Below are 27,964 nucleotides of genomic sequence, written 5' to 3'. Positions count from 1 at the left end.
TTTCATGCCTACACCTGCAAAGGAATACTTGCGTAAGAGAGCAAAATACAGAGTCAATTGCTCAAAAAAGATACTGATGGAGTTCAAATTATTCACAATAGATCTTCTCAGGGTCCAAGATCCTTACAAATATATTCTCCTTTGTCACTCTCTCCCCCGCCCCACCCCACCCTCTCCCCCCAAGTCGAGGATTACCAGGTAAGGTACCTCCACACTGTAGACTGAAATTTGCATTGTACTAAATCCAAACGTACTGAATCAGCAAATGCTGATTTGCTCTTTTATATATATATCTCCAGAAATATTTACAGGTCACAGGAGTGTCATTTACAGTTGACCAGGACAATTTCTAGAGCTTCAGATACTCAGAGGGCTCCTCTTCAACGTGATTACTCAGATGAGAGAGAAAACATGAGCTATCGCTTCCCCACATGCACACACTTGAAGTCTGATGGGGGAGAGCTAAGATCCAAGGAGTATCCATATTCAGTTTATTTTCAGTATGGGTTTTCTGATGTTCAAGAAGGTGTATACACACCAAGGTAAGTTTCCTACTTATCATGGGATGGGTTTGTCTGAGTTCTCTGCTGTTTAACAATGGTCAAGTCCTAATGGAAGGTTTTCCAATATTTACGCTTAGATGTTCTTAGCCGGTGTGGGAGTTCTGGTGTCTGGCAAGGGACAGGCGGTCACGGAAGAGCTGCCCACAGACGTCACATTTGAAGTACTTCTCGTCGGCCCTATCACTGGCACTAGTGCTGGTACTGGCGTGCTCAGTGTAGCGCGAGCTTTCACCATAGACGTTTCCTGCCTCATATATGATTACTCGGGCATGGGTTTTCAGATGCTCACCATAGGCTGAGCTTGAAGTGAAGGTTTTGGCACATTCTCTGCAGTCATAGTATGGTTCTTCAACCTGGATCTCTTGGTCTCCCCCCTCCTCTTCTGGGTCTTCAATCCCTGCACCATCGGGCTCGTCGGCATCTTCCTCGGGATCCTCGGCTCGCTCTTCTGGGTCTTCAATCCCTGCACCATCTGGCTCATCGGCATCTCCTCTGGGAGGTTCGGCCACTCCACTGGGCTGCTCAGCTTCCCCATCAGGCCCAACAGCTCCTCCATCGGGCCCTTCAGCCTCTCCGTTGGGCTCAGCAGCCTCCAAGTTGGGCTCAGCGGCCTCCACTTCTGGCTCAGCAGCCTCCACTTCTGGCTCGGCAGCCTCTACGTTGGACCCCTGAATCCGCAGCACTTCTTGTGGAACGACAAAATTGGCTTCAACCTCCTGGGCTGCTTCTTCCAGGTGAAGCTGCTGGTGTTTAACTAGGATCGTGCTATGAATAAAGGACTTCCCACAGTCCTTACATTCGTAGAAAGGCGAACTTGTGTTGGGAAGCTCAGAAACGAATGAGGTGTGAACAAATGTGGCTCCATAGTTAAAGGGCTCATCTTTCTCGTGAACCCTCATATGATCCCTAAGGTCTGGCTGACTGAGAAAGGTTTCTCCACATGTTTTACATTCGTAATTTTTTTCTTCAGCTTGGCTTCTCTGAAATTCGGTGAGGGCTAGGCCTGGGGCACCCGTGTCCTCGCTTGTCTTGCCACGCTCCAGCTGATCCTCTCCAGTGTGAATTTTCATGTGTTCACGAAGGACAGAGCTGTGAATGAAGTCTTGTCCACACACCTGACATCTGAGGGTTTTCGACACAGGAGGACTCTTCTTAGAGGACCGCCTCCTCTTGCGTATGGTGGGAAGGGGCAAGCGCCGCATCCAAGCTTCATTATGCTGCCTACCGACAAAAAATGGCTCCATCTCGTGCATCTTCTGATGCTCAAAAAGGAAGTCGTTACTAATAAAAGATTCCCCGCACTGTGGGCACTCATAGAGCTGGTCTCCGGCGCCACTTTTGTGAGAGTCACCAAAGGAACAGGTCTGGATTACCGAAGGCCCACACACACGGTTGTCCATGAGATACTCCCGGCCATGAACTTTCTGATGATCCTCAAATTCGTTGAAGTGAGCAAAGCCCAGCCCACAGTCCTTACATTCATAGATCGTGTCGTCTGACTCATCCTTCTGAGACTCATCAAAGCCAACGCCCCGAATGACAGAGCTTCCAAACGGTGTCCTGCCGTGGAACCTCTCCCGGCCATACACTTTCTGATGACGGCCAAGGGCTTCACTGGTAGCAAAGTACTTCCCACACTCCTTACATTGCATGCGCATGCAGTCTTCAGCATAGCTGGTCTGGGGGTCCGTGAGGGCTAGGCTGCGGATGACAGACCTTTCGTACATCTTGCTTCCAGAGGGTTTCTCTCGGTCATGTATCTTCTGATGTTTGCTAAGGTCAGAGCTGTGAACAAAGGACTCCCCACACTCCTGGCACTTGTAGAATCTCTCGTTGGTGTGACTGTTCTGTGGTTCACCAAAAGGGAGGGAGTGGATCACAGATGTCTTATAATCCCTGCAGCACTCAATGTACTTCTTTTTTGCACGGGCCTTTTGATACTCACGGACATGTGAATTAGGGGCAGAGGATTCACCGTCCTTCTTCAACTCACTGGGTCCCTCTACAGTAGGACTGTTCTGAGGTTCCGCAGAGGACACACTGTGTATAACCGTGTATTTGTTATACTTAGCCACTTCAAAAGGGTTCTCTCTGGCATCAATCTTCTGTTGCCTGTTAAAGTCTGAGATATAAATGGAGGATTCCCCGTTACTACACTCGGCAAGTTCGTTTCCAGTGTGATGTCTTGGTGGTTCAGCAGTGACTATGCTCTGGATGACAGATCTCCCACACACCTTCCCTTCATAGGCGCTCTCTCCAGCATGGGCTGTCTGGCATTGGATCGCATCGGCACTCGAGATGGTAGACTCGGCGATCACCTTCGGTTTACTGAGCTCCGCAGCACTGTGGCTTTTCTGGGGGTCAGTAAAGACCAATCTGTGAATAACCGATCTCTCACACCGTCTCCCTTCACAGACACTCTCTTTAGTGGGAAATCTCTGCTGTTCCTCGGGGTTGGCACTAATGGTAAATGCTCTCTCATTCTCCTCATTGTCAGGTGGTCTTGTTATGGTGTGACTTTTCTGGGACTCAGTAAAGGGCACGCTACGAATGACAGATTTCTCATATCCCCTGCCTTCATAGAGATTCTTTTGAGAATGGATTTTCAGGTGCTCACTGAGGTCTGAGCTTTGGATAAAGGCATCCCCACCATCTTTAAATTCATACAGCTTCTCTTTAGCATGCGTTTTCTGATGCCTTTTAAGGGACTGGCCAGGAATAAAGGTCTCCTCACACATTTTATCCTGATTTTCAAATGGGTTTTCTCTAGCATGGATTTTCTTGTGTTCTTTCAGGGCAGAGCTATGCAGGAAGGTCTCCCCGCACACCTTACATTCATACATTTTCTCTTTACTGTACATTTTTTGAAACTCATTAAGGGCCGGGCTGGGCTTAAAGGCTTCCCCACACTCATTATCTGTGTCATCACCGAAGTTCCCTCTACCATGGGTTTCTTGGTGGTTGACCAGGGCAGAGCTATAGAGGAAGGTCTCCTTACACACCCTACATTCATAGAATTTCTCTTTACTGTACATTTTCTGGAGCTCGCTAAGGGTCGGGCTGGGAATGAAGGTTTCCTCATATTCCTGATCCTGACATTCCATGAGATACTCTCTCTCGTGGGTTTTTCGGTGCTCAGTAAGAGTGGTGCTGTTATTGAAGGCCTCCCCACACTCCTTACACTCAAAGCACTTCCCTCTGGCCTGCCTTTTCTGAACCTCACTAACGGCCATGCTATGGATGAAGGATTCACCATACTGAGAGAGATTCTCCCTCGTGTGCATGATCTGGTGCTCAACAAACTCAGAAATAACACTGAAAGGCCGCCCACACTCATCACATACATAGGGCATGTCCCCGAAGTCAGCTGGCAGCGACTTGGTTGGGGACAGCGAGCTGAGGCTGCTCATGCTCACAGCTGCCCTCATCTTGCTACATTCAAAGGGCTTCTTTCTCACATAGCCTTTCTGATTATGAACCAAGCCCTTCCCATCTGTGTCCAACTGATAGCGCCTTTTTCTTTCAATAACTCTCTTTCTGGACATGAGGTTGGAGCTAAGGTTGAAGCCTCCCCCGAGCACGCTCCCCTCACAGCCCCGCTCCTGAATTACCGATTCCCTCTTGCTGAAGGAGACGTCTTTCCAGTCATCATCGAGCATCCTCGGGAACCTCTGTGGCCAGTCGTTAGATTCCCTAGCTCTTCCCACCTTGGAGTTGCGTGAGACATCCTTGATGAACTTCTCCATGATCACCCCATGGGAGGACCTGTCTTCACATATTCCCCGCCGATGGGTTGACTTTTTGGCTTCAGGCATGGTTTTCAGGCCTGAAAGGAAACCCCAAGTGTAAACACACCCTGGCCCCCGTGCTTCTACAAGGTAATGGTGAGATTCAAGGAAGTGCCCTTTTGTAAAGGTTTATCACTACACCTCACTGAGGCCATCACATCCATCTGCCTGGTTCTCACCTCGACTGGTGCTCGGGTAGGCACTTCTCTTGGACCTTGATGAGTGGCCGTGTGTCAGGTGAGAGTGTCTGTCATCCTCTGCGAGCTGGACCCCTGCACATAAGGAGGAGACAATGGTTCACAGGGAGCAGATTCATCATATAAATTTCTCTCTGCCTTTCTCTGAGATGCTAAGATGAGGTAGTCCATATCCAATTCCTTGGCCTGTTTTTATCTGCTGCAAGTTTCCTTGGTACCTACTCCTAAACCCACTCCAATTTGAATTTTAATTAACTCTCCTGACTCCACCTAGAAATCTGTACCAAGACCTTCCCTGTGTCCCTAAATTCAGTGTTATTCTTCCTGGCTGTCACCCTCGTCGTAGCCACTTAAAAATCTTTACATCCTCTTTTTCATTGGTCTCCATGGTTCTGCTCCTGCCTCCCCTTCCTCCACCCGTTCTCTAAACCCAGAGCGCCTCAGGGCTCCAAGGTCTGACCCATCACCCCCACCACAGACCTCTTCTCCAAGCATCAGGCCTGTGCACCCTAATCCCTAGTAAGAACTTCACTTACATATGCCTTCTAGGAAAGTCCAAACCACTGTATCCAAATCGGAACCCGTGATCCCATTCTGCATCTGTCTTTAAAACTCTCCACTGTCACCACTCTAGAAAAGGTCACAGCTCTTATGGCAAAAGGTTTCTGCCTCTCCTCCCCAATCCTGGACACTATCTTCCACCCAGAACCTGAGTGCTTTGTGAAAAACACAAATTTCATTTGAAATCTTTCAAAGGCTCATTACTCTTCAACTCCAAATGCAATAACAGAAGTTACAGCATCCTGCAGGAGCCCTAATGGCACAACGGTTAAGTGCTCAGCTGCTAATAGAAAAGTCGGCAGTTCAAATCCACCCAGCTGCTCTGCAGGAAGAAGGCCTGGTGATCTGCTCCCATAAAAATCACTACCTAGGAAACCCTATGGGGCAGTTTTGTCTCATGAGGTCGCTATGAGTGGGAATCAACTCAACAGCACACAACAGCAATAACACAGCATCCTGTAGAGCTTTCAGAGAATAAGGTGACAAAGTACACCAATGAACAGATACTTCATGACCAAGAGAAGCGGTGGCTCACCTAGGGAGAGCAGCTTCCTGTAGTTCTCCATGTTGTCCTGAACTGGGTCCTGAGGTTTCCTGTCCTCGGTGAGATCCACTACATCCTGATAGGATTCCGCATCCTAAAACGTCAAACACAGACCTCTCAGTGGAGTCCACTCCCACTAAGGCCCAGGTATCAGGAGAATGCTGGCAACAGGGGAGCAACATGTACCAAGTTACACAGAGAAAGAATGCTCACGGTACTCGGGGCTCTGAGAGGTTCCATCAAGTCTAACTAGGGGCCTGCTGTGTACCTACCTTGGTGCTACACTCTGAGGAGGATCCAAAAGATGCATGACACACATTCCTTGCCCTTATGCAGCTTATAATTTGGTTGGAGACAAAAGACTTCGTGAAACAATTAGAGAATGTTTCACAATAAAGTGTGGGTACAGAGAATAAGCACTAAAATGGCTTGGTCGAGGGACGGTGCAGGATGGGTTGGAACAGTGAAGAAAGGTTTTGTGGGGGGCTCTGGGGGGTATGCTGAGTGCTGGGTAAGGTTTGGTTATGTAAAGCCTGAACAGACTCAACATCAAATGTGCAGGCGAAAACTGGGAGCAGAAAAACACTCATTTAAGCAAACTTGTCAGGAAGTGTGATTTCAACCTCTCTCCCCAGCATATCCTGTGCACACTTCATCACACACCACTGCTGCAGGGTGGGATCTTCAGGGGTGCACCACTTCCACACAGCCTAGGAGGAGCTTTAAACACTAGTGTTGACAGAGAGCTGCTGCCAGAAGCCATCAATGGTTTTGGTGAGTGGTGGTCATGGAGATGCAGGGTGCCGTGAAGAGACCACAGGTTGTAGAGTCAAAGAGAACTCTGGGGCCAGAAGAGGACATGCCATTAGCTATGCAACCTCAGGAAAGAAACCTTTCTGAACCTCAGGTTCATCTATGAAATTGGGGTCCAAGCATCTGCCTTGTTGTAGGTGAGGCTTTTCTTCAATGCAACGTATTGCTTAAATATCAAGAAAAAATTAATATGTAGCTGTTTCAGTATTAAGTTTGCTATAGTTATATTACTGGCAAGAGGCAGAGCCATGATCCCATAAACCTTCTGCCATCAAGTCAATTCCCACTCACAGAGACCCTACAGGGCAGAGCAGAACTGCCTCATAGAGTTTCTAAGACTGTAATCTTTATGGAAGCAGACTGCCAAATCTTTCTACCACCAAGTGGCTGGTGGGCTTGAAATGCCAACCTTTTGGATAGCAGCAGAGCACTTAACCACTACGCCACCCTAGGGCCATGGTAAACAAACAAACAAAAAAAGAAACCCAAACCCACTGCCATCAAGTCAATTCCAACTCATAGTGACCCTACAGGACAGAGAAGAACTGCCCCATGGGTTTCCAAGGAGTGGCTGGTGGATTCAAACTGTCGACCTTTTGGTCAGCAACCTGACCTCTTAATCATCGCACCACCGGGGCTCCATCAGCCATGTGATAATGTAGCAAAACAAGATGGGGCTTCTGCAGAACAAGGCACAGCTCCCATTGAGAAGTACAGTAAGCCGGGACACTGAGGCTTAAGAGATAAGCTTTAACTACAGATCGATTAAGAAGACAAAACAACAAAATCTACATAGGGTAAGGAAATGAGGCAGACCTTCAAGAACATAGCTCTTCCTAGATTAGGGCTGAGAATTTCTAGGACAGCAAAAGTCAAGCTACAAAAGCAGGAGGTGTTCCAAACTTGGTGCAGTGACCACCTCACAGCTACACTGTTTTCATCATGTGTGAGGAGAGCCTCTGCCAGGTCCCTGAGAGCAGGGCTGACTTATTCCCACCTATGCCTGTGTCTCCCTAGATCGCAGCACTCTGTCACCACAAATGCAAGTAGAGCTAGTGAGAGGGAGAAGAGGTGCCCAGAGGTCGCGACTCAGGGTGGAGGCTAACTGAGTGACTGTGGGGCACAAACTCGGGAGGACGAAGGTCAGAAGTCACACCAACCCCGGTGTCGACAGACTCTAAGGGTGATGAGAAAGGTAAGATCATTTTTCATACTGTTCTTTCATCTGCCTAATCTGAGTATAGTGGATGCCCATTTATTCTTGAACTGCACTGCTTCTATGAAACATAAGTGATGCTTTAATTTAAATTTAAGCTAACCTACGCCAAGTGGGTAGCTCTAAAACAACAGTTCCCTTTGTATCTGTAATTAACAATCAAGTTAAACTTGAATGGATGCTGCCCTAGGAACAATGTTCTTAATGCCACAATTTCTTATAACACAGTCTATACATATGAACAACTATAAAATTTACACATAATGCTCAAAGAAAATGAGAGAATTTTGTTTTGCACACCCACAAAATGTAATTATATTGTATATTCTTACTCTGCTGTTTCCACCATATGTTGTTGTTGTGGGCCGTGGAGTTGATTCCAACTCATGGTGACTCCATGTGACAGAGCAGAACTGTCCCATAGAGTTTTCTAGACTGTAATTTTTATGAGAGCAAACTGCCCGGTATTTTCTCCTGCGGAGCTACAGGGTGGGCTCAAACTGCCATACTGAGTTAGAAATCAGTGGTTTCCAGTCCTCTGGCCTATGGTCATGAGGCTACGCTGTCAACTCTTCACACACTGCTTTGATGACTGGCAGCCTCCCTGGCTCCCTATTGAGGGCCAGAAAGGTCTCCAGGATTCTTGCGAGTCCCTGGCAAGTACACAGCCAGCCTGACTGACCCACCCAGTGACCCAAGTGCTGATGAGTGGGAGAGTCCCTCTGACTACAAGGATGAACCAGAAAATGGGCAGCAGTCGCCCTGGCCACTGGTCACCTGTGGGGAGTGGTTGGGCTCTCAGTCCAAGTAGATTCTTGTGGGCGGATGAACACTGAACCTCGAGGGAGGAAGGTGTCCTCGCCACAGCAGTACAGGTGGTCTTTCAGGAAAAAGCACATCCCTGGCATACCTGGGAGGTGGACTCAAAGTCCATCATGGAGTCCCTGTCAATGTCATCCTCCCCCTCCATCTCAAAGTTGGTCTTCTCCATCAGAGGGAGGGAGAGGTCGTGTTGAAGCAGTCCTGGGGAGGAAAAAGATAGTTGCAGTAAGGAGGCCACACGTCTGCCCTAGCTAGTCACCCTCTGGGTCCACTTGGCATGCACGTGTGTGTGTGCGCACGCTCACTCACATCAAGATTTACACTCCTCGTGTTCTGCCCCGACACTGAAGAGCCCAGTCAACATGGCAAGCCCTGCCACATCTTGAAGTTCCACCCTGTCCTCCTGTTCCCATGATGCTGGAAGCTGTGTGGTGTGTGTGCGGACTCAGAGCCCACGTGCTCAGCTACTGCCTGTCCTGTTTCTCAGTTTCTCAGCCTCTTGTCTCCTCAGTGGAAAATGGGTACAGTACTCAAGGGGCCTGCCACACAGGGCTGCTGTGACACAATGTTCTACACTGGAAAGGTACTCTAAGTTTGTGAACGTGGGTAGATGTCATAGATGTCAATCTTGGTGATGACATCCATTTCCTGATCTGTAACTTAGGGGTGCTCAACTGCCTACTGTAAGTTCCTCCACGTGCAAGAGGAACTGGTCTTTCTGCTAGTCCAGGTACCAACAGAACATTGACATATGATTATCTCCTTTCCAATTCTCTTCTAATCAATAAGAAGCCTCCAGCTTGAAGCGGAAGTATCTTTAATACTTAACACTTGCCCAAGGCCTTGGCAGGAATTTGCAGTTAGTAGCATTGTGACAATATGTTTATTTTTCATTTCTATATGTTCTACCCATGGCACTTTATACACTTCAATTTTTGCACCAGCACAGGTTCTTTTTCAAAATAAACTCACAGTTAAAAAAAAAAAAAAAAAGGGCACATAAGCTGAAGAAAATCCTGAGTAAAGGGTAGCACAGGTGGAAATGGGTATACGTGACACATACTGGGAAGGTGACGCTGCTTGCGGAGCAGTTTAAGGAACAGGAGCTATGGGGCAAACTTTGGGAGAACGGAATACGTCCAAACCAACCAGCAAGGAAAGGCGGTCCAGCCCCACCGTGATCAGCTGCCTCCCTTTTCCTAACCCGACTCTCGCCCCATTTACTCTCCCTTGTGGATGCGCACACAAGCTAGCATGGCATCCAGCAGAGGGTTGGAGCAGATGACTTACTCTTCCGGGAAGTCCTCGTGTATGGCCAGTGGTCTCGGAATTGTGTCTCTCTGCTTCTGCCCCTCCAGTCCCAGTCACCTAACAATGCCAGACGTCAGAGCAGTGGTAAGCAGTGTGCTTGCACACACTGGGCCTCCCTCACATGCATGTGCCCCCCCCATCTGGAAGGGAATCATCCTGCTTCCTCTCTCAAGGACACAGACCCAGAGCTGAGGCCTCCAGATGCCCAGCTCCCAAGCTCAGCCTCTTCCCACTGCCCTACACCAGAGCACTGAGCGGGGCTGACTTTAAAGTTCAGATGCAAATGCCCCCTCCAGACACCTCTGCTAGTTGTCCAGTTCCTAAATGGTCAAGTCCAAATTCAGAAGAATAGACTTCAGACCCCCTACAGAGCCTGGCTTACCCCACCCAATCTTAATATGCGTGTTACTTTCCTGCAAAAGAACAAAATCCAACAAAACATACACGCTACCCAAAAGCAAGACTTGGGGGGTTGAGGGGCAAACTTAATCAAAATATCTTTAATTAACAAATTACCTTTAGAGGCTAAAGGTGAGTGACCTCTGCCCCTCCTGGGGGCTGTAGAGGGAGCCAGCTTATAAGTTGCCCGCTGCAAATTTCAAACAGCTTTTAAACACTTTCTTCATTAAAAAAAAATAAATTCCACTCCATGTATCGCTGTGTGTTTTGATATCAAAGTGCCTCATTACGTCTTCCCCTCTGATCTCTGAGTTGCACCACCAGCTCCAAGGAAGGTGTGCCATCATATCTGAGGCCTTGGGCACCCAAGGCAGCCTCTTGTAACCTGCCAAACTCTCAGGCAGACTAAAGACTTGGAACCATGTCCGGATGGCGGAAAGACACAGCGTGGCTACTTACTGCAGAAGGAGTGCACTGAGCGGGGGGATGGGGACTCTGCGCCGACCCGGCTCCTGTCATCATCACTTTGGACATCGTCATCTAAGGGGAAACCAGACATGAGTCAAATGCCTCATAGTCTCCTGCTGGTACCCTCGCCAGTCTCCATCCCTGAGCCTGTTTAACCATCCAACCTCCACAGGGAGCTTTCTGCAGCTCTTGCAACTTAGAAACTGGGCAGAGAGCATGACAACAGCCTCTCCTATCTCACCCCCAAAATGAAAATACCCCATGCACCATTCTGTTTCACAAAAGGTGGGCACACACTTGGGTCAAATGGGTGAGCCACGTTGTGTGGACGTTCCCCTCCTGACAGAACCCCCTCCTACCTTAGGACAGTCCTTCTCCACCAGGGGCGACTATGCTCACCAGAGGACACTTGGCCATGTCTGAGGACAGGTTTGATTGTCACAAATGGGTATGGGGAGGATGCTGCTCAACACCCTACAGTGCTCAGGGTGGCCCCCACCACAGAGAAGGACTAGCCCCAAATGCGAGACATGCCAAGGCTGAGAAGCTAGAGAGAATGCACAGCTTTCAGAGTCTTACCTTTTGGTTCGTACATCTCTTTGTAATTTTCCAGCAGAGTAACTAGCTTCTCACAGTTCTCTGGCTTTTTTGCCTGCACCCAAGGCTTGATTCTTTCTGGTACGATGGTCAGGTACTGCTCTAGGACCAAGAGCTCGATAATCTCCTCCTTGGTGCGTATCTCCGGCTGCAACCAATTGAGGCAGAGGTTTCGGAGTTGGATCAGGGTCTTCCGAGGCCCGACAAGCTCTACATAAAGGAGATTCCGAAACCTCTGATGAGAGAATTCAGAGTCAGTGGTGCCTTCTCCTATAGTGGCATCCGGCTCCTTAGTCAAGGCACTGTCTAGCTCATAGAGATCTGGGCCCCGGGACTTCTGAGATTTGGTGGCAGACAAGAGTTTTGGAGGCAGCATGGCTCTAAGTTTAATTCTCACTGCAGGAACCAGACATGAGTCAACAGGAGAGGCGCAGCAGCCTGTGACAGTTAGAACCCAGGGACCTGCAGATCGTAAGGAGATACACATGTGTCCCAGGCAGTAAGTGGCGTGGGGCTACTCAACAAGGGGTGCCAAAAACACTCTGGGGACAGGCCAAGGCGTGGAGAGACATGCAAATACCCAGTGCACAGAAACACGGCTATGCGAGGCTGCCTCAGCACAGTAGTTGTATGTGTGGAACTTCAGGCATCACAGGCTTCCGTTTGGAGGCCTGGCTCTGTTGCTATTTCCCTGTGGTTTCCAAGTTTTCTAAACAAGCATCCATTATTCAAGTAGAAACACAACAAAACCACCTTCAAGCTCTTCAATGATTCTGCACCTTCTTTTTGCCGTGATCAACCTTGTCAGGGGATCTAATTTATCTCAAAAGAACCAGCTTTCTGCTTTGATAACCCTCTATACTGCTTCTTTATACCTATTTCATTTACTTGCTTAATTGTCTTATAATCTGTCCTCCCACCCCCCAACCCCCCCAATTTCTAGACTGGTTAAAAGTTGATTTGCAATCTTTCTTCCTTTCTAACATAACCCATTAAGGCTGTATATTTCCCTCTACCTAAAACATTTTTGCTGCATATAAGCTTTATTATATAGTCTTTTTATCATTGGTCCATTCTAATTGTTTTCTGATTTCCACTATGACTCCTTCTTTCCTAAACAAAGTATTACATAGTGTGTGTTTTCAATTTTCAAAAGTATTGGTTTCCTTTTTAAAGTTATTTTCTTGTTATTAATTTCTAACTCAATTGCACTATGGTCAGAGAGTGTATCTGTTGGCTAAAAATCCTGATAGTTAGTAGACAATCATTAAAAACAAATAAATAGCTCTTAACGGTCAGGTATAGTGTCTTCTTTACCTACATGCTGTTTACAGCATGTTTTTAAAGCAAATTTGTATTTTTAAAAGGAGCTTAAATTTTAAGCAAAACATTAAAATGAAGCTTCAGACTAAAAAAGTTCTCTTTTTAACACACTGGGCTCTGTCCCCGTCTACCTTTTCAGAGGGCCCTTCAGAAGAATAAGGTTGGGACCAGAGAACCTGCACTGTGAAAAGGTTCTCTCTCCCTTACAGAAAAGTTTTTCAAACTTTCACGCAGTTTGTTTTTTGTGCCCTTATATTTTAACACGGCAGCCCAACTGGTGCAAGTAATTGGGGGCAACATAAGAAAGAAATCTAGACTCTAGTCGGTGTATCAACTTACCCGACGGTTTTGTACGTCTGGCTTTACTTCCACAAAGAACAAAACCATACACACCAAAGATTCTCTGTCTTTGTTTTAAAAGGAAAACCAGTAAGTTTAAAATTGTTGTTGTTGGGTGCTGTCGAGTCAACTTCAACTCACAGCAACCCCATCTGACAGAGCAGAACAGCCCCATAGGGTTTCAAAGGCTGTAACCTTTACGGGAGCCGATGTCCAGTTCTTTCTCCCGCTGAGCCATCAGGTGAGTTCGAACCGCCAAGCTTTCAGTTAGCAGCCAAGCGCTTAGCTCTTGCACCACCAAGGCTCGTTAGTTTAAAATTAAGTTTTTTAAATGTCTAAAAAGAAAACAAGTGTTTCAATCATTCCAGAAGTCTCAAACTAGACTTTACCACTTTGACATAAATGTAATAAACTCAATCCCCCACTTTTTCTTCTTCGTGATAGGCTTACGTTCTCTTCCCTATGCAATCTGCCCTTAGCACCCATGACCTCAAATACACCTGGGGCAAGAGGACTTTGGTGACTTGACTTCTCTATCCCTTCCCTGCCCTCTTTCAGAAGGACTGATTACCACAGAGAAGACACTGGGTAATGCCCTGCTGAGCAGAAACATTTCAGAGCATTTCAGAGGACTACTGTACATTTCTCTGACAAGACACCTGGCTAGGAGGAAATGCCGCTGATAAAGGCAGAGTCCAGAAAGGCAGCCTGCAGTACAGGAGAGAAAGGCAAGGCCAGGAGCCCAACCCTGCTTTGTGGAACGGAGACATGAGAGCGCTCTCCCTCCCAGAGGAACAGGAAGTTCTCAGGTATAGAAATCACCTGTTTAGGAACAGAATCGTTTCTGGAACTTCAAACTCTATAAGGCTTCAGGAGCAGAGTCAACGCAGGGACCTGCAGAAATTTTAGAGACAAGACACATGGACTAATAAATACATTGGAAATGTAGAAAGTTCCGGGATGCAGCAGGAGAAAACTTTGGAACAGAACTCAAATTCACATAAAAAGACCAGACTTAATGATCTGACAGAGATTGGAATGATCCCTGAAACCATGACCCTCAGACGCTCTGTTAACCCAGAACTGAAACCATTCCCAAAAACCATCTTCAGATAAAGATTAGGCAAGACTATAAAACAAAAAAATAATGCACACGAGAAGTGTGCTGCTTAGTTCAATCAGATACACGAGACCAAATGGGTGGCTCCTGTCAGGAGTCAGGATGAGAAGCCAGGAAGAGACAGGAACTGGTTGAATGGACACAGAGAACCCGGTCAGGGCAGAAATGGGAAGTGTGTTGTCACATTGTGGGAATTTCAACTAATGGCACAAAATGTGTACAAATTTTTGCGTGAGAAACTTAAAAAGAAATATAGAAGAATGCCAAGGAATTAATCCCCAAAATAGCCAAGGACTTGGATTGGATTAGGGGCGAGGTCTTATAAATCTTCAAGAAGAGACCAATGCCACATAAACCACTCCAGGGTTGAGAAACAAAAAGCTCTCAAGTTTTCTGTGTGAAACCAGAATATTCAATAATCTAAAAAAGGCAGCACTGCTGCAAACTGAACTCACATATGAATGCAAACATAAAAATCTTCACACAGCTATTACTAAGTATTGTTCTATGGAGTTCTAGCCAATTACAATAGGAAAAGCAAACCAGAGGTATAAACAGATGAAATTATCATTCTTTTAAGATTGTCTGCTCAGACGCTGCAAATCAATTGCAAATAGACCGTATAATAATGCAATAAGGAAATAATTTAGGTAAGATTCTTTAAATATGTATCAATGAGAAAAAATTGGGGAAGAGGGCTCCATCACAAAAATAAAAAAAAGAAATAGCACCCATATGAAAAAAGACTATAAATTGTATCAAAATATAAAAGGCAATAACTGGAGTACTGTGCTCCTTCAAAAAAAAATCATCTATATGAGACCAAACAGTCAACAATTAATTTAAAATAAACATAAGAATGAATGTAAAGGGACAGGAAAACAAGATTAATGGAAACGAAACAACCAGAATAGAAATACTGAGGAAGTTCACAAGTTGTGAAGATATAACCAACGTCACTGAACAAACAACTTGCATAGAAATTGTTGAATGGGAACCTAAACCACTGTGTAAACCTTTACTGAAAATACAAAAAATTACTACTAAAAAAAAAAAAAAAGAAGAAGAAGAAAAGGTAGTAACTGGAGAGCTGCACAGATTTAGCAGATTGAAGTGCTAAATTCTCCCCCAAATTAATCTATGCATCTAATGCAGTTCCAATGATAATGTTAATGTTGGGGTCTTGATGATGATCCCAACTGACCTAGGAGAATTCCAGCTGAACCAGTATTTTGAAAATTCACACATCAAAAAGGCAACAAACCACACACACAATTTAAGAAAGATTTTGATACAATCTCAGGGCAAGATGCCTAATGGCAGAAAGAAACCATTAAAAAAAAAAAACCCTAAACAAAACAGAGATCAATTTCTATAATTTTGGAGCAATGAAGGGCCCTTCCAAAGGCTGACACTAAAGCCAGGAGATATTAAGGACAACTCTGACTTTACATACTTGTACAATATGTGAATTTCTGTCCCCAATAGGCAGGCATGTATACAAAACACAAACCACTACTAGGTGAAAACTACATATAAAAACTCCATAGGTGTACAGAGTCTGATAGAAAAATCAATTTTTTTTTTTCTGAGAAAACGTAAATAGCCAAACCTGACTCAAAAAAAAAAAAAAAAAAACCAGGGAAGAAATTCAAAAAGATGAAATGATTTAAGGAGCAACTTCCCATAAACCTTCCATGAACAGAGCAGTAGCTGTGTTATGAAAACACTTCCAGGGCACAGAAAAGACAGAAGACTTCCTGCTTGTTAATAACACGACCACTGAATACCTCTAAGTATCTCATAAGAAAGTTGGTGCCAACCTCTGTGCCAAAAAGTCATCTATTCCTTTTCAAGAAATTTAGAACCACAGCAAACAAATACAATCTTCATTTAAAATGCCTGGTTTTCAAAAAATAAAATGACCAGCTTTCTATTTATATCAACAAAAGAGCCCTTGGTCAAGAAGAGAGTTAAAAAAGGAAAGATTTTTAACAGGAAAACCACACTTTCACTATTCCTTCCCGCATGACAAGGGAGGCTAATTTAAAAATAAAAAAGGGCCGTGGGAATGGAATAATCACGAAGATGAATATTAGACTTATGTATGTGGAAAAAATAGGCATACTCATATCCTCCTTGTGGCAAGAAAAATTTTATGGAGGACAATTTGACTATTTACCAAAACTATAAAGGCACATATCCTATTTTTTTTTTTGATCCTATGCTATAAACACTCCTCCTATGAATCTATCTCAGATATATTCAAGTATGCATAATAACATGCGTAGGAGTATTCACTGAAATATTGTTGGTAACAGACAAAATACAGTTTTATTCATATAATAGATTATTACAAATTATCTTTCAACATAACAAAGCAGCTCTGAATAAAGGGATATAGGATAAGTGCTAAGAAATTAAAAAAAAAAAAATCTGTTGCCATCGAGTAGATTCCAACTCATAGCAACCCTATAGGACAGACAGAACTGCCCCTTAAGTTCTCCTAGGCTGTAATCTTCAGGGAAGCAGACTGCCACATCTTTCTCCCACAGACTGACTGGTGGGTTCACACTGCTGACCTTCCCGTTAGCAGCCAAGTGCTTAACTACCGTGCCACCAGGGCTCCTTCTAAGATACTTAAGTGCAAAACAGGGCAAAACAATGTGTAAGCATTCTAAGAAACAACAAACACAGATGTGCTTACTTAAGCATAGACTATTTCTGGAAAAATATATAAGAGACTGATGACAGTGATTGCCTCTGGGAGAGGCAACTGGGGACCAGGTAGGTAACAAGGGGCAACTTGCTTTTTCATTGTATATTCTCCTTTCGTTTTTATTTTTTACTATGGTCCTGTATTACCTGGTCAAAAAAATAAATCGAAAGTTAAAAATAAACAGAAACACTAGTAAAGGCCTTTAGAAGAGGTTGTATGGCCCCATGTAGGTGCCAAAAAAAAAAAAAACCCATTGCCATCGAGTTGATTCCGACCTCATAGTGACCCTATAGGACAGAGCAGAACTGCCCTGTAGAGCTTCCAAGGAGAGCCTGGTGGATTCAAACTGTCGATCTTCTGATCAGCAACCATAGCTCCTAACCACGATGCCACCAGGGTTTCTACTAAAGAAGGCACAGGCAGCACTAATATATTTATGATGATGCTGGAGCCTCACCTCTTCCCTCCACTCCCACCTATGGCTTGCTTGCAAGGTAGTGTCCTAAACTGGTCATTTGGATATGGCATGGCAAGCAATTCAGAAAACCCAAAAGAATCAACTTAAAAGCTTTAGAAGACCCAATAAAGAAAAAAAGTATGGAAATTGCAGTTCTAAGTCTGAATATACCCCTCCTATTTTTTTTTTTTTTATTTCCAGTCATCAGATACTTAAATACAATGCCACCACCTAGCCTAGCAATTCCACTTCGGAACTCTACCTCATAGACCTACCTGCCTATGTGCACAGACACAGTTCAAAAGTGAGTTCATGGAAGTACTGTTCACAACTGCAAAGGCAGCTAAAAGTCAGCCAACAGTTATCTGGTGGGGCCTGGAACAGTGAAGGCCGCATAAACCTGAATCGCTAAGGCGGACAGCATTTCTAAGATACCCTTCTGTACTGTTTGGGTTTACCACATACATTTAAAAAATAATTTAGTTTAAAATAGCACTTAAATTTATTCTTAAAATAACTTAAAGGTAACCAAACCAAACCCACTGCTGTCAAGTGGATTCCGACTCATAGTGGTGCTACAGAATAGGGTAGAACTGCCCCATAGCATTTCCAAGGCTATAATCTTTGCGGAAGCAGATTGACACAACTTCCTCTCAGAGGGGCCGGTGGGTTCAAACTGCTGACCTTTCAGTTAACAGCTGAGCACTTAACCACTGCACCACCAGGACTCCTAACAAAAGTAACAGGGACGTAGATTATTCGAAATGCAAAGGCAAAAATTACTACTAGCAAATACACTGAATTGTCCATATAGATGCTCATTTGAATATCCACAAGTCTAAATATCTAAAAGGGAATGATATAATAAATGAAGTCTTTAATAAAATGTTATGTGACCATTAAGTCAAGTTTTCAAAAACTTTTGTAGCTTCATTCTTTCCTGATTACAAACAAACAAAAAAGATACATTTAAACATTACAAAAATTTAACGTAGAAACCGTAAGCCATATCCATTGATCAAATCTGTTGCTATTACTACACTTTTTAAAACCTATGCATATACTAACACCTTCTGTTTACCAAAATGAGATCATACCAGTTCTACAACATATACATGTATGTCTGTATTTTTAAACCTAGCAATTTATGATGGATGTCTTTCCCTACCAGTACACACAGATCCACATCCTTCTTTCTAAAGGTCACATGGTATATTCCATTCTATGAATGTACCAGTTTATTTAAACCTGAAGAAAATAACATGTAACAGTTTAAAGTGTTAAATGAAAACAATGTATAAAACTGCACAGCATATGTGGTGTTCTTACTGCAAATACATCCATTTATGTATACAGAAAATGATGAGAATGTCCATCCAATGGAATATAATGCAATTTTTAGAAAGCAAAGCTATAGATGGAGATGTATTTACACAGAAATTCTTCTACTGTTCAGAGAAATAGCTGGAAAGCAGCGTATACACACAAAGAACTGGTGAACTGTTGCAAGAGGTCTTCAGTTGGCACACCACACATCGCCCCCACCACTATCCAACATTCGTTTCACTGTCGTGGTCTGAAACGTTTAATAGTATGATCTCACTGTAAAAAAACACGATTTAAGTACTTAAATAGGTACTTAATTGTACATATGTATGTACAAATTAGAGTAGAACACTGTAGACCTCTAGGGAGGAGTGACAATAGTTTTATCAGGGGTACAATTTTCACTTTCTACTTGTATTTCTGCATGGTACGAATTATATACAAGTGTGTTCATGTAAAGTTGCACAGACTATTCATAAAATGTGAGAACTTAGAAAAAAATGAAGACATAAAAAAACGACTAATATTTCCATTTCTTTGTGCGTTTCTATCTAGAATGTTAGGTTCATCATCAGGAAACAGTAATATAAAAACTTGCTGTTTTCAAGGCTCTTTCCCTTTCTGTACCTCTTGAGACTGCTCACAGGTTCCTACCTTCTAAAGGCCCCTCCCCTGCTGTGGTTCCATGGCTTCCCTCTTACTCTCATTACCTCAATTCCCCTTTCTTTGAGATCTCCCTTAGGTACTCTGTGTTGCCCCCATGCCCTATTCACACATCTCTTTCTGGTGGGTGCGTCCCTAGCTCCACACCTAAACCCTGACTTCACTGACAGCTGTGCCATCTGTCTCCTCTCAATTTCTGCTGCATAACAAACCCATCACCACCTTGATTTCCTGCCTCACCACACTCCCACTGTCCCTCTGTCCTCATCCCCCAGTTATTAGTTTCACATCTTCCTCTGCTCCCCTTGTAGCACAAATTCTGGAGTCACTCTAGTAGCACCCAACGGCAAGATTTTAAGATATGACCATAATTAACACACTGGAGGCAGGGGTTAACTCTGTAGTCCTAGGGACTGAGAGAGGCCACCAAACCCAAGGAGATGAAAGAAGAGGGGCCAAATGACTGGGACCAATTCAAAGCCTCACTGTCCATGGCAGGACAAAGAGGGTGGGTGTTCATGGGTTTCTCGTTATTCAAGCTTCTCAAGACTGTTTGTAAACACAGTGGACATCTAACGCTCAGTCTTTTCTGTACCAAGTTTCATTCACAAGCTGGATGCATTCAAAACCACAGGACAACGGTGCTGCTGGCTGGATCACAGTGCTGCCTTTTTGGTCTGTGTGGCGGTTTTTCTGTCACTCTTTTATAAAAACGAGTAGAAAACAAAAGCATGAATCTCAACAATAAATATCACTGAAAAAACACAGGATTCATCAGGTATCCTCGTCAAAAGGGAGAGATCTTTGGCCTCAATTAGAGGATCATTAGATAAAGTGTTCAACTGAGAAGAATACCATCCAAGAACATGTTTATCAGAGACCAGAAATGTGCCTGTGATCGTGGACAAGAGAAGAGTCAGAGATTCTATGACTCTTAACATATGACCTTAGGCTCCCCGCAACCCATCATACCAGACGTAAGAAAAGCTCCGTGATATCTTCTTCATCCCAATTTCTACTTACTTGGTCCCTCAGCATGGTGCATCCAGATTCAGCCCCCTGGCTCATTACACCTACCTCTTTAAAGGGGGCTGGAATTGAGAACTTTAAAGTCAGGAACGAAGAGGTTACTTTCTTCACCTCTCAGGCACAGCATGATGTGTGGTATCTTCTCCTTTGTTCCACTCTCCTGCCTCTTTCTGCAGACCGACATTTTCTACTTCAGCATACACGTGGTGTTAAGATCCCAGGTATATACCACCTCCCAGTTTAAGTACCCAACACTGATAGACCAGTCAACATCTCCCTTCACCCAAATCCCCAGTATCAACATGCACACTACAGCTTGACTCCTCCTGGGGTCACGGCTCTCCAACTCTGGTGGGGCACAAAGTCATGCGGGCTGCTAATGAAAAATGCACCGCCTGTCTAGGTATGATAATTCAGGAGGTCTGTGCTCCTTGGGAAAGTAGCATCTTAACAAGCACTCCATAAATTGTACTTTGAGAATGACTGCTCCAGGCTGAGGAGCCAAACTGGTCCAACCAACTATGGACAAGTTACATGCGAGACAGCAGAGGCTGTTGGGGAAGAATGTTACATGGAAATGTGAACAAGGAGGAAAGAAACACTTACCTCTACTACACCATCCATGGTCCCCACCCTCTGATCTATTGGTTGGCTCCTCTCATAGTCTCTACAATACCCTGGGCTTACTGCTATCAGAGTACCTTAGCACTTACCATACTTGCAGCAAAAATGTCTTTATTGTTGTCCATTTCTGAGGGATTCCCTCAAGATTTAGAAAAAGAGAAAATACCTAGAGTTGTTTTATGATCAGCCCAGAAATGGTTGAAGACAAATAAAACTACTTTAAAGAGACAAAATGTCTTCCAAGCCAATATGACTTATTTGACACAATTTTGATATAATTAGCTGATTACATAGATTTTCTTAGAGTGAGGCGAGTGTGACAATCCACTAAAGTACTTTGTCACATACCTAATTTGAGTAGACATGGGAGGGGGGAGAGTTGCGGATAATGGGCTTCAGTATCCTGGTAACCCTACCAAGAGCTCTGTAACAAGATGGCTGCACCAAGCCACCATATGGGCTGGTGTTACTGAACAGTTCATCCACATTCTCTTGTACTGACTCCACGCTCACCCAACTGCTTTCTCGTTACGGTTTCTTTCCCTACGTTAAGTCTGCCTACAGGGAGAATCTGCTGATGGTACATACTTTCGAATATTTAGGTCCCTGCTACAGTGATCTCCCACAAGTTAATGAACCAAAATTGAGGGAATGGGAACATTCTATTTCATTCAAACAACTTTTCAACATAAACTAAGAACATCGGTATAGTTTACATTTGTCTCCTGAGCTTCACTAACATGGATCTATCGATAGTAGAGGAATCCATAGGCAAGGTAAGCTTTCTGAGTCCCACAGGCTTCAGCACCAGACGCTGAATACTTGCGGCATTCACCGAAGCCAGGAACACACCACCCCAGCCCCAGGGGACCACATGAGCAAACAGGTTGGCGTATTTCCAGGTGGTAATACACTGTCAACATAGCTACCTATCTTGGTTAGCATGATTTCTTACTCTCCATTTAACTGAAGTTCTCATTCAGTAGACACTGAGGCCGGAGATGATGTCACTCACTGCCAAAGACCCAAAGTCTAGCCTGATCCTGTCCCAGACCAGATACAGTGTCAATGCCTGCTGACGGAATGGACAAGTTTTGGCTATTTTGCTCACTTCCCATAGAACGTGGTTTATTGAGACTTGTCTTAATCCATCAAAAAGCCAAGAGCAAAGAGTATGAATCCTGTTGAGTTTGCCTCCTCAACACCTCTCAAATCCCTCCACTGTGCTTCTCCCCCCGCATTTCTCACCTAGGCTTGAGATGGTCTCCCTGCAGTCATCATTTCCACCCTCCCCTTCTCTACTCTACAACCACAGTAATGTTTAAAACACAAATCTGATTGGTGTCGTTACCTGCGCAGTTGTAATACTTCAATGGCTTCCAGCTGTACTTTAGACCAAGTCCAAATACTTACCGCAGACTACAAGACCTTTCACAGCCTAGCTCCAACTTACCTTTCCCCACCTCAACCAAATGTCATTCTATCCCCTTTCCCTTGCTCTAGGCATCCTGGATCTTCAGCTCCCTTCTCTGCACTCCTCAGGAACATCAGTGTTGTCCCCCCTACTTAGGCTACTCTTCCCACAACACACCATCCTACAGAGCACTGCTTTAATGTCACTAACTTTCTCTAAGAGACCTGATATGGCCTCGCTCTGATTTAGTTAGCCACCCAAAATGAATGTTTTCTTTCAAAGGCATGAATCACACAATTTTTTTTTTTCCAACGTCTTTAATTCCCCGTAGATTGTGAGCTCTGTGACAGTACTTTCTTTTCCGTTTGTGGCCATGTTTCCAGTGCCTGGCAGAGAACATACACTTGATTGATATTGGCAGATGAACCAATGACCCTCATGGTTCTTTAATCACCCCGATAAAAAAGAGCAGGCCCAAATGAGCAACTTAGGGTTGGGAAAAGAGACAGAACGCTGGGAAGGATGGCAGGGGCCGAGGAAGAAAATTTCTGGCAATATGTGACCCAGCAGAAGAGTTCATGTATTCTCACAGGGCAAACACAGAGCTTGCGTGGCTATACAGAACACGTGTGCAGTAGGTATCAGGATGAAGGAGGAACGGTGGCCACTCTGAGGACGGGTATGGCCTGTGAAGATGGAATTCAACTCACCTGGACCCAGGCACCTGATGTTTGCACCTAGTCCCACTTCCTCTTGCCAGCTGCCTCTGAGAAGGGTAGAAGCTGAGAAGGTAGAGCTGGGGAAGGAAAAGAAAACATGAGATACCAAATTTGTTTGACAGTGACCAGATTCCTCAGGCTGGAAATGATCCTGCAGCAGTTGCATCTTTATCTTCTACAACAGCAAAGATGAAATAAGATCAGGAAGCACAGCTTTCCCCCCTTAGGATGGAAGGGTCACCAGCGATGCTCCCTGAGGCGCATGCTGCACCCTGGGCTATAATCACAGCCTTTTCCCAACGAGATTTTATCAGTGGTATGCGAGTGAATTACCAAGTGTCTCAGAACTTTCTCTGCCAAGCAGTAGAGCAAAATAGTAAAGAACCGGGGTTTTGGGTTAAGAAATCAGTTCAAGAATCCAATTTAACACTCACTAGCTACGCAGCACTGGTCATCTCTTATAAGGTAAAAGGCTACACGATGCCAGTAAAAACTGGAGGAAAAAAATGGCTGAAAAAGTATTATCATTTACATGCTAATTATACGCCATGTATGGTCTTAACATGTCACTTTAACTGTCTCTGTTAATGTTCATCACAACACTACTGTATAAGTTTTCTAGTCCTCATTTCACAGAGGGGAAGCAGAGACTAAGAGAACTCAATCTCAGAGCTCAGGACAAACTACTATACATCACGTTTTAAAAAACAGGAAATCCACTGATGTGTTCTATGCAGATGATATGTAGTAATTAATGGTACAGATAACCATTAGAAAAATTAGCTGAAACTCCAGTTTTGCCATTTAGTAGCCAGTGATGTAGGACCAAAAGTTTAAGCATGCTATGAATTCAAGTAATATGAAGATACTAACCTACATTAAGTTCTTAATGCTATTACCATTACACACTGGCACCATTATTTACTTATACATATGTACCACTTTGGGACTTACAAACATGCTCCTGTGGATTAACACTGTATATTTCTAATCCTACTGTACCTCAGAGCATGTGTTCAATCAATTAAGAGGCCCCTCGGAGAGGCAGCTACATGATTACGGCTCTGGTTTATGTTCCATGAGTTAATAAAAGGAAACAGGAGGAGTCATGGCATGGGGACACCAAGGTGAAACACTGGAACCTTCTGGCATACAGACCTTAGATGCACCCTAGGCTACTTCACAGCAATGTGACCTGAGCAATTTACTTAAACTGAGGCTAAAAAAGTGATACCTGACACTCGACTTCAATTCCTACAGGTTTCTGAACTTCATTCAATTTGATGGCATTATGAGCATGTACAATTGAATTTCATTTTTACTCATATACTACTTCTTACTTCTCGGAGATGAGTATATTTTAGCATAGTTGACACAGCTTTTTTTATTTGACATATACTGATGTTCAATGTCAATTATTGTTGCTAATTGTATCAGTCACTGAGCAAACGTATATTCTGATGGCGTTTCCCCTATCATGTAAATGAAAAGAGGCAATCCTATGTTACTCTTCTTACTTCAAAAGCTCACGTTTTATCTCCAGTACAAAAACTCCGTAAAAGTAAGTTCAACATTGGAAACCGATGCAGTCCTCTAAGGACGCTACGCCACAAGCTCTGCGCATGTGCATTCCTCCAGAACGCAAGCCTGCCCCAGAGTTACAGCACCCGCCCCTCGAATTCTGTGCACACACAGTGGTTCCTGCCCCGCCTCCTGGCCCTCCTGAATTTGGTGAGGCCCACGTCAAGCCACACCCCCTACCTAGCGCACCTCCTACTTGCCATCATCAATTTCCATACCATGCTCCCTTAGATCTATCTACAATTTTTGAATTCTTTTCTCCAAGGTCGTTTTCCTTTGCCTTCCCACCCTCCTCAAAACTTCATATTACCCAAGCCCTGACTCTTTTTATGCCCACACCCTTCCCCCTCCCGTCTTCTCATTTAAAAGCCCGCCCTTTCCCAAGTCTATCAAGATTTCTGAACGTTGGACCCCACTTCTTTATTCCTAATCTGACTAGTAGTAGCCCTAACCACTCCGGACTGAGTAGTTGGGCCTAATCCCCGTACCCCCTGTGGGTTGGCCCTAAAACGAGGAGATTCCACAGCGCTCTTCGAGCAAACATGGCGCCCGGCAGCTGCCATGATGGTGCTGCTACGACAGACCCCGACCAGACCCGCCCCCCACCCCACCACAGCCAGGCTGGCCACCATATGGCATCCTGTCATTCCCTCGGAAACAGAAAACCGAGGCAGCCAGACCCGACTTCTAAGTGGGCTCGGAGAGCACCTACTCATGGCCCCAAGCTAGAAGGCAGCCCTGTCCTGCAGCCTGGAGAAGCGGCCCAGGATACAGAAGCTTGGTGGCTCTACTGCTGGAGGGAAGATGGACACGACATCCACTTCAACTGCAACCACTCAAAATGGCGCCCGCGCAGCAAACCAGTGAAGACTACGCGGAGTGGGCAGGGCTCGACAGCACGGACGCGACAGCCCCACGGCCACCCTCAGAGCCCACCGTCACTCAAAACGACACCTGTGCAGCAAACCTCGGCACCCTTCTCTCAGCCAGCAAAGACGGTGCAAGGCGCTGTAGCCCCCGTCATTCTCTCAGAATATAATAGCCCCTCGGCCATTCTCTGCGCACTGCTGGCATTCAGGATGGCGCATGCGCAATAAGCCTTGGCTGCCACCCCGCCACTAACAGCGTAACCCCTGTCAGTCACTCAGGGCCCACCCCCTACAGCTCTGCTGTCGTTCAGGATGGCACCTGCGTTGTAAACCTTGACTGCCACCTATTGGCCAGCAAAAATAGCACCAGTGTGGGCAAGGCTGTGCAACTGATGTCAGTCACTAACGATGTGACAGTCCCCTCGTCCCACCCCCTGAATCCTGCTGTCATTCAGATGGCGTCTAAGCAGTAAGCCTGGGCTGCCACCTCTCAGCCAGCAAAAATGGCGCCAAGGTGGGCAGGGCTTGGCCCCACGTCAGTCCCAGGCCCCACGTCAGACCCAGGATACAACCGCCCCACCTCCGTCCCGACCCCTACGGTCCCGCTGTTACTCAAGTTGGCGCTTGCGCAATAAGCCTCGAGCGCCGCCCCCGCCACCTTTGGCTAGCAAAGATGGCGCGAGGGTGCGCAGTGCTCTGCAGCCTCTGTAGTCTCTAAGACAACCCCTTGGCCGTGTCCCTTCGGCCCACTGACACGGCCCTGCCCTGAGCGACACACCCCAGCTCTCCCCCCTGCCAACGAATTGAAGCCAAACATCAGAGAATGAAAAAAGCCTGGGCAGACACAGACCGCTGACAAGGGGAGGCGGTGGTCTTCTGCAGCCCCCAGACTTAGCCAGGCACACTGACCACCTGTAGCCCTGTCCTCCAAATGGCTCCGCGGCATTAACACCTGTAGCACATCTTTGCTGCGGCAGACTTTAGGCGCTCCAGCCAGATAATACAATGCTGCGGTCACTAGCCATGGCCCAATCTCAGAAGTCAAAACTTGGACCCCACACCAGTCAAAGTAGCACTGCCACGACGACTCCCTGCCGCCAGCCCCCGATGACCAGCAAAGATGGCGCCAGGCGAGCAGGACCCCAAAGCCTATCACTGCAAAGAACATAGGACCACCCCAGTTACCGCGGCCTCGGCCCCGCCCTTCACTGCAGCCAGTCAACATCACGCCTGCGCGGTCAAGCTTCTGCAGCCTCATCAAAGATTGCGACGAGGTTGACAGAGGCTATATACAAGTCCCGTCAAGGCCCAGAGCAGAGACACCCCACAGTCACGAAGACCCTCAGCCCCACCCCACTGCAGCCAGCCAGTCAGGACAGTGCATGCACAGCAAACGTCATTCACATACAGTAAAGATTGGGCTGGAATAGGAGCTCTACTGCCCATCTCACCCCGGGTGGCCCCGCCCCCTTGCGGCCCTCCGCGACTTGCCATCACTGCGGCAAAACAAGCCCCACCCCCTAAGAGTGGCAGGAGCGCAGGGGTGGGCCCCGGAGGACACAGCCAATCAGTGACCAAGAAGGAGGGAGCAACTCTTTGCATACCCCAGATGCAGGCAAGCAGGGCGAGGGGCGTCCCGAAGGCCACGGCCCCGCCACTTTTGTGGCATCTGCCTTGCGCAGACTCACCAGTGACAGGAGTCCCTGGTCCCCTAGCCCGGATTGTCACAGCAACCCAACCCTCACCCCGACAAGATAGCACGGGGAGCCCCCCAGGGTCTGCTGTCACCTCAACCGCAGGCTCCACCCCCGCGGACCCTGGCCGCGCAATATGGCGCAGCTGCGGCAAACCGCGGCAGCCCCCGACGACACGGCCAGCGAGCCCAGGGCTGAAGCACTCCCCAGCGCCCTCCAAGATACCCCAAAGGCGACGTCGGGCACCTTGACCACCAGGTTGTCCACACCCGCTCGGCCATCAACAGTGGTTTGGCGTGGCCAACGCTCCCCCCACCCCCGTCCTGACTCCGCTCAGCCTTATCCCCGGCTGAGGAAGCACTTGGGACGGTAGCGGTACAAAGGCGCCGCAGGACAACCATCTTCGGCCCACGGTGCCATGGCCTAGGCACCCCTCTGGACACCATGGGTACAGTGGCTGGGAGGACTCACCTCGCCGCACTCACGCCGCCCTGTTGGCAGGAGGCTGCTTCAGGTGCTGCACGGGCCACTGTCTAGCACGGCCACCCAGCACCAGGCGCCCGATGGCGCCACCAGTCCAGGGTCGACATGTCCAACTGGCCCGCTAAGCTACCTAACTGCCTCGTCCTGCGGCTCCCAGGCGTCTGGACAGAGCCTCTGCCGACGACTCCTTGTCAAGGCTCCTCTGCAGAGGCGGGGCCACAGCGTGGGCCAATCAGCGGCCATGCCGCCCACCCCTGCTCTCCACACCCCCACCCCGAACAAGTAGTACCCCGGTTGCCACGGCAACTGCTTGGCGCGAAGGCTG

General features: G+C 46.3%; 1 protein-coding gene across 13 annotated transcripts; it reads right to left on the bottom strand.

Annotated features, from left to right (window-relative positions):
• Positions 1-163: 163 nt before the first annotated feature.
• On the bottom strand, positions 164-27,816 carry PEG3 (paternally expressed 3). 13 transcript variants are annotated; one of them, XM_049899821.1, is made up of 11 exons: positions 27,628-27,816; positions 23,004-23,089; positions 20,304-22,679; positions 13,764-13,835; positions 11,262-11,741; positions 10,674-10,754; positions 9,795-9,872; positions 8,593-8,705; positions 5,645-5,747; positions 4,531-4,623; positions 164-4,389 (listed from the first exon to the last, which is right to left on the bottom strand). In XM_049899821.1, exons 5-11 carry the CDS (start codon positions 11,653-11,655, stop codon positions 647-649), a joined length of 4,605 nt encoding a protein of 1,534 aa, XP_049755778.1. In that variant the 5' UTR covers positions 11,656-11,741; positions 13,764-13,835; positions 20,304-22,679; positions 23,004-23,089; positions 27,628-27,816; the 3' UTR covers positions 164-646. The 13 variants fall into 13 exon arrangements, with proteins under 13 accessions (XP_049755778.1, XP_049755779.1, XP_049755785.1 ...); XM_049899822.1 differs by having other exon boundaries at positions 20,304-20,425; XM_049899828.1 differs by having other exon boundaries at positions 11,262-11,427; positions 20,304-23,089.
• Positions 27,817-27,964: the final 148 nt, after the last annotated feature.

The sequence above is a fragment of the Elephas maximus genome, chromosome 11 (assembly GCF_024166365.1).
Source record: "Elephas maximus indicus isolate mEleMax1 chromosome 11, mEleMax1 primary haplotype, whole genome shotgun sequence".
Classification (NCBI taxonomy): Eukaryota; Metazoa; Chordata; class Mammalia; order Proboscidea; family Elephantidae; genus Elephas; species Elephas maximus.
Note: the sequence above shows the minus strand (reverse complement) of the source record. Positions and strands in the feature narration are given on the sequence as shown.

Coding starts and splice junctions, on each gene's coding strand:
- PEG3 (XM_049899820.1), bottom strand. CDS start 11,766: ATGTGTATCTCCTTACGATCTGCAGGTCCCTGGGTTCTAACTGTCACA. Junction 4,624..5,644: donor CAGGAAGCTGCTCTCCCTAG/GTGAGCCACCGC, acceptor CCTTATGTGCAG/GGGTCCAGCTCGCAGAGGAT. Junction 4,390..4,530: donor CTACCCGAGCACCAGTCGAG/GTGAGAACCAGG, acceptor GTTTCCTTTCAG/GCCTGAAAACCATGCCTGAA.